Source organism: Manis pentadactyla, chromosome 6 (assembly GCF_030020395.1).
Source record: "Manis pentadactyla isolate mManPen7 chromosome 6, mManPen7.hap1, whole genome shotgun sequence".
Taxonomy (NCBI): Eukaryota; Metazoa; Chordata; class Mammalia; order Pholidota; family Manidae; genus Manis; species Manis pentadactyla.
Genome location: NC_080024.1, coordinates 140789933 through 140796623, shown reverse-complemented (window position 1 = coordinate 140796623; position 6691 = coordinate 140789933). Strand labels below are relative to the sequence as shown.

General features: G+C 43.3%; 1 protein-coding gene across 9 annotated transcripts in view; it reads left to right on the top strand.

Moving 5' to 3' along the window:
* Nucleotides 1-1322: 1322 nt before the first annotated feature.
* The window catches only part of TCF4 (transcription factor 4), a 333945-nt gene continuing 328576 nt past the window's right edge, over nt 1323-6691 (top strand). For 4 of the 9 annotated variants that reach the window (XM_036918542.2, XM_036918540.2, XM_036918541.2 and 1 more), the window contains exons 1-3: nt 2601-2759; nt 3638-3729; nt 5326-5398. In XM_036918542.2, the coding sequence (XP_036774437.1) occupies nt 3658-3729; nt 5326-5398 (145 nt within the window). In that variant the 5' untranslated portion in view covers nt 2601-2759; nt 3638-3657. Of the gene's footprint in view, nt 1534-2202; nt 2347-2600; nt 2760-3637; nt 3730-5325; nt 5399-6691 lie in introns of those variants that run through there. The other 5 variants (XM_036918538.2, XM_036918539.2, XM_057504205.1 and 2 more) reach the window with 5 other exon arrangements.

The window sequence follows — 6691 nt, the reverse complement described above, 5'->3', positions numbered from 1 at the left end:
GGACTTAAAAAGCCAGTATTTGATAAATTCTTAGAACAGCATTTGGCACGTAAGTAAGCCACTGTATGTGTTACCTATCGTTATTATTACTCGCTTGTCCCTAGTGGGAAGACTAAAAGCTATTCTTTTGAAATAGAGAAATCTCAATTTAAATCCCGAGGGCCAAATTAGAGATATCAGTTGAGTTAGCGAGGAAGTAGAGGTGGAAAGGGAGTATTTATTTTGTGATGGCGCCATCTTTACCTTTATTCTTTTAACTCAGGACATTTGTAAAACGGGCATTGTTGTCTGCATTTCGCAGACCAGAAAACAGGCTGGAGAAGGTAATCGCTTGGCCAGAACTACAAGCTGATTTAGTAGTGGTTCATGGTACAAATTCAGTTTGCATCTACAAAACAATAAATGTAAGTTCTCAAGCGGAGACATCTGGATTTACTAACTTCCTACTTTTTCCAGGGGCCTAGAAAAAGAAGGGGTGGGGGCAGCGGAGGAGGACAGGACCCGGGTCCCTCTTCAAGCTCAAGAGCTCCAAGTAGGCTTAGCAGCACTTTCCCACGTAGCCTCACCAAGAGGACTGGCTGCACCCTGCGGGAGAACCGGGGCTCGGGCTTTCCGCTGTTGAGGCCGGCGAGGCCGCCCCAGAGCCTCCCTCAGGGTGAGCCAGGATCTGGCCCCCTGCGGAAGTCTGTGGAGTTTAATTCCTTAATTTATCTAGAAACCCCACTTTTGAGTCAAAGGAACACGGAAGGCCAAGGAACGGGAACAAATAGAAGCGGGCGGGAACACCGGACCTGTGAACGGCTTCAGCTTCGGCAGCCCTTGCAGTTGGGCCCTAAGCGAGTTGCCCTCCCGAGTCCTGTCACCCGCCTCCGCTCTCAGAGGAGGTGTGGCCCACACGCGCCGCCATCTTGGCGGCCACTCTAGGCGCTCTGTTTACCACTCTATGGTCGTCCGCTCCCGCCCCGCCCCTCCCCAGTCATTGTCTGGAGGAGCAGCCGCGGCCGCAGCGCCTTCTCGTTATAAGCCTGCAGTGCCCGGATGTGAATGGATTACAATGTATCTTTCAGGGAAACCTATTATTATCAATGTGACTCCACGGGGGAGTCAATGGTGATGATGATGAGAAGGAGGAGGATGATGATGAGACATCTCTAAACTCGGAACAAGTTTAAGACTATAAGACGAGAAGAAAAAAAAACACCAACAAGATTTGTTTGAGGACAAATTATAACTATCTTGTATTGATATTTTTTTTTTTATAAACCATAAGAAAAAGTTGTTGGATCTTTTTTTAATGATTTCTTTTTTGGGGGAGGGAATTTTGTTGCAGTTTTATGGTGGAAAATGCAAAAACCAGAGCCAGGTGCATAATCTTGTATTCTGTGGATATCCCTGGAGCAGAACTGAGTACCATTTAAAATACTTTTTTGGGGGATACACATGTGAGATACTAAGTCCTTGCAGAAGATTTTTGTCTCTCGTTTTAAAGTCACTTTCCTTGGAATATTGTGAGCATATTTGTGGCCATTTAAGGTAACGTTACAATTTGCTGTCAAGAGTAAACTTGTTTGTAATTGAATTTTAAAAATGTCGATCCCAATGTTTTTAAACAAAAGGAACTACCTATTAAATAATTGCCAATGGGAAAAAGTGTGTGCATGCATTTGTGTATGTATTCGCACATCTAGCAATAGAGTTTGTAGAATGTATTTTAAAACACGCTAACATAGCGTATGTTGCATATACTGGCTAAAGCACGCTTGTTATTACGAAACTGTAAAATTATGTAGCTTATTTTTTAGTCCTAAAAAGTGATGTGAAAAAGTGTGTTTTAAGAGCATGCAGGGCCTGTAATGGTAAATGTTGAATTAAAAACTTAGCAGTGCTGGCGAACGGGGACTTAGCGTGCCTAGGAACTCAAGCGTAAAAACAAAACAACATCCAATCTCAAAATTTATTATTTTTTTGGGGGTAGGGGCGAAGTTTGCAGTTATACTATTCTATGACTTAAAAGGGAGGGGAAAGAAAGTATGCAATTTAGGTTTCGCCCCAAACAAAACTACAGAAATGAAAATCTCCCCAGCAAAATGTGGCTTGGTTTATATACGGAAAAGAAAAAATACTGTTCCTCTTGGCAAAGTCTTTTTGCATCACGTGTATTTGCAGCCTAGTGTAAACTTGCTTTGCTGTGTGTGGATGTGTGAGTGAGGGAACCTGAGTCAGAGAAAGAAAGAAGTGAGGGGATGTAAACTCGAATAAATTTCAAAGTGCCTCCGATGGATGAAACGGGCAAAACCTGAAGTGTTCAGGCTTCAGATAGTAACTGACGATCTGAGGGAAAATGAGGTGCTCGGTGGATTTTCGCTTGTATTTTTCTGAGAGGCGGGGGAGGTGTTGAGATTTTTTTTCTTGGGGGGGGTGCATCCCAGCCAGCGCGACCCGAGCGAGCCGCGTCTCCCCGCCGGAGCCCCCCCACCCATTTCTTTGCTGAACTTGCAATTCCGTGCGCCTCGGCGTGTTCCCCCTCCCCCCTTCCCTCGTCCCCTCCCCTCCCCGGAGAAGAGAGTTGGTGTTAAGAGTCAGGGATCTTGGCTGTGTGCGGATCTGTAGTGGCGGCGGCGGCGGCGGCGGCGGCGGGGAAGGAGCAGGAGCGGGCGCGGGCGCAGGCGGAGGCGGTGGCGGTGGCGGAGGCAGTGGTTAGACATGAACGCCGCCGCGGCGCCGGCGGTGCACCGGGAGCCCCTTCTCGCTCGCGGGCGGTAGGTACCGGCGCCGGCGGGCTCGGCGGGGCTGCTGCGCCGGGCGGCCGGGGCTCGGGCTCGGCGGCCCCGCACGCGGCTCCGCGCCCCCGCCGAGCCGCGGGCTCCCGGCTCCCGGCGCTCCCAGAAGAGACACCCCTTCCCCTCCCGCGCCTCTTCCCTCCCCTCCATCTCTGCCCCCCCGCCCCTCGCCTCCCCTCCCCAGCCACGCCACTTGCAGGGACCGAGGACTTTGCCAGGGGCCTGACTTTAATTTTTACAACCGTTTCTTTCACAAATTAGGGTGCTGGACAGTTACAGGACCCGACCCTCCACTCTGCTCCCCCCTTTTCTCCGACCCTGTCACCCCTCCCCCTTTGGACGTGTTTTCACTCCAGAGACGCTCATCTTTAATTTCTTTATAGCTACTTTGAAATGCAGAGGGAGTGGTGTGTGTGCGTGTGCGCGCGCGTGTGTGTGAGTGTGTGTGAGGGGGGATGGGGGGTGGGGGGAAAGTTGAGACCGGATCGTTCTGAGTAGTTTCTCTTTTCTCTGTGATCCATTCATTTCTCGCTCTACCTCCTGTTGCATAAAATGATGCGCTGAAGAGCGGCTTTTTTTTCCCCTTCCCGTATTTGGTTTTATAGTGGATGTTAACAGTTTTGATCGTCTCTTTGGAAATACAATATCAATATCGCTTTTTTTTTTTTTTTTGCTGTTGCTGCCTATTCCATCTTAAAAAAGACAAAACAACTCTCCCATCCCTCCCTCCTTTCCACCTTAATCCCACCCGCCCCCACATCCCCACTCCCAACCCCCCCAGTCTCCAAAAATCCGATTGTGCTTTCTCCAAGGATTGGGACTGGATTTTCTGATTGCGGTTATTTCCATGTTTCTAGGTTTGTGTGATTTTGCTAAAATGCATCACCAACAGCGAATGGCTGCCTTAGGGACGGACAAAGAGCTGAGTGATTTACTGGATTTCAGTGCGGTAAGAAAGAACGGTGGAAACTAACAACAGCTGTGAAAAAAAACAAAACAAAACAAAACAAAAAAATCCATACACTTAAGTTAGAAACCAATAGTAATCTAAAGAACAGGAATAATTTTTAATTGGCTGAAACCTTGGTAAACATGAAGGTCTTTTTGATAAGTTTTATACTATAATTTTTGGTTGTGATGGATGATTCAGGCTTTAAGAGTCTTTAATTATTTGCCTTGAATTCCCTACCTACTGAACATCCCCCAAATGATGGAATCTCACTCCAGGGGAAATGAGAAAGACACCCTTAAAGCTGTGAGCCACCCCTAAAACTTGGCTTTATCTGAACACTAAGAATACTAATACTCTAGAACTACTCATTTTATTTATTTATTTATTTTCTGGAAAGGGATAAGAGAAAAACAGGAGACCAGTTGTCTCTTAAAGTTTTAAACTGATGATGCTTTGGATAAGTAGGACCTGTAGTCCTCCTGGTTACATCTTTCCCTCGGATTCCGAACACTCCTGTGTATGCGCTGAGCGTACCTTAACGAGCCCTTTATGCTGCTGCTGAATTTCACAGTCGTGAGATCAGCACAAAGCAGAACTTACACACTTGTGGAGTTTTACGGCTGCACTTGGTCCTTCTCCATCCCTTTGCTTCCCTTTTCCCAAACCAAGCCCCAAACATGTCAAGGGGAATTAATTCATTTTTAATGCCAGATGAGTTTGGTGTAAGATGCATTTGCAAAACAAAATAAAAAGAATCCACAAAACACACAAAAGAAACCCAAACCGCCTTCTGAGTGGGGCTTTCATGATGCCGTTGCCGCTGTCGCTGCTCTTCTGGACCTTCTTTTGGAGAAATGGCTTTCGGAAGTTTTGCCCGGAAACGTAGCCTCAGGCAGCTTTGTAGCCCCCTTTCTGCTTGCTGCACTTTCTCCATCCGTTCCTTTGCTTTTTGCAGGCTCTGACTCAGGGAAGGTGCGCATTATCCACTAGATACGTCGAAGAAGAGGGAAACCAATTAGGGTCGAAATAAATGCTGGAGAGAGAGGGAGTGAGAGAGAGCGAGAGAGCGAGAGAGTGAGTGAGAGAGAGAGAGAGAGTCTTGCTTCAAATTGCTCTCATTTAGAGACGAAATGAGAATTTAGTGCAGGTGGCACTTTTATTTTTATTTGGGTTCACATATGACAGGCAAATCCTATACGGGATGGAAATGGACATTGCCACGGTTATGGCCAAGGTTTTCAATATTAAACAAACAACTTTTTTCTTCTTCTTTGTAAAACTCGTGTTTTCTAAAGAGGCCACTGCCCTCCAACCTGAGTCTTAAAGCAGTATGGGGACTGTGTTTGTTTAAAGTGTAGTAGAACTGGCAACCTAATGAACCCGAGGAAAAGAAAGAACAGAGTGGTAATGGGGGGTGGGGGGATAATTAGTAATGTGCTTGTTTTAGTTTTAAGTTGGATGGTGATGTATTTTACTAAAATGAACCCTTAGCATAAACTCCAAGTTATTTGATAAGAGTATAAAATATCTTTGATGAACTCTGAAGACAAAAATGTCTTCTTTTCAACTGTAATACTTCTTTGTTTCTTTTAGATGTTTTCACCTCCTGTGAGCAGTGGGAAAAATGGACCAACTTCTTTGGCGAGTGGACATTTTACTGGCTCAAGTATGTAAATTCTTTTCTTAGTGTGTAGTTAAATGTTCTTAGCTGTTTATTCACTCATTGTATATTTTTGGCTGTGTTGAAGTGTTCTGAGAAAGTCATTGAAATTTTAGCTTGTGACGATATGGTTATTTCATTATCCATCAGGGGTATAACTTACACAAAATTTTACCTTTTGCAAAATTAAATAATTTTAATTTTTTTTAAATCAAGGAAACTGTCTCAGAATTCCATTACTCAGTTTAAAAGCAAGTTTTAAATACAGTTATAATCAAATACATGAAGATAAGGCCAATGATGACATGGGTAAATAATGTTCCCTATTTGAAAATAGAGAGGAAAATCTAACTTTCAAATAAAGGGAAAATCTCTTGTAAATAATATCAGTTATTAGGTACTATGTATAATTAACCCTTTTAAAGAAATGAGCACTTAATTTTGCAGTTGAATGCTGCGTAGTAAACCATAGCTGTAAATAGAGAGCGTCTTGCCAATCTGAGAGCTAAATATGACTTCATTTGTATTTAAAATATCCTTCTTGGTGCTTTGGCTGTTCCTTTTCCCTAAGCATTTACTTGTGCAATGAAGTTTTGCTATATTTAAAGTTGCAAATTTGGGAGGACTTTTATGTTTTATAAATGAAAGGTCTTTGGGTGATGCTTAAAAAAGACATTAACGCTATTCACAAAGGAATCTGAGTGCACAGTAATTATCTGGCATCTAAAGAGTTTTAATCGGGGACTTTGTGAAGGTCTTTTATTAAAGTGAAAACTGAAACTATGATATTCATTTAAAATGTATACACGTTTTGTCCAATGAATTTCATATAAGAAGCAGGCATACATTGTTGCCTGCTATCCTTTAGGTTCAAGGCTTAAATCCATTTTGCTTACTAAACAGCTGCAGTATTTTAGTTCTGGCAGTGGTACATAAGAGTACATTAGACAGAGTACTATTATTAAGTCAGACTGGTAAATGTGGACATCTTGTGAGGTACCAGTGGGATTGTCTGTTAACTTTTGAATATAATTTCACATCTCTTAATTTTCATTTGGTGCTATAGCAGTCAAAGAAATCTGTTCATCATTGTGATTTGTGTGACTGGTATGTTTTTATAAAATTAATGACTTGAAAGTTGCACATTTCCAAATAAGTTACTTCTTCTGGTCCCCATAAGTCTAAGGGAATTTATGTCTCTGTAACTTGATTTATAAAATATGAGATGCTTCCTATAGGTATATTTTATCTTTTATTTTTGGGCTCTACTTTAATTAAAAGTACTATTGACCATATGTT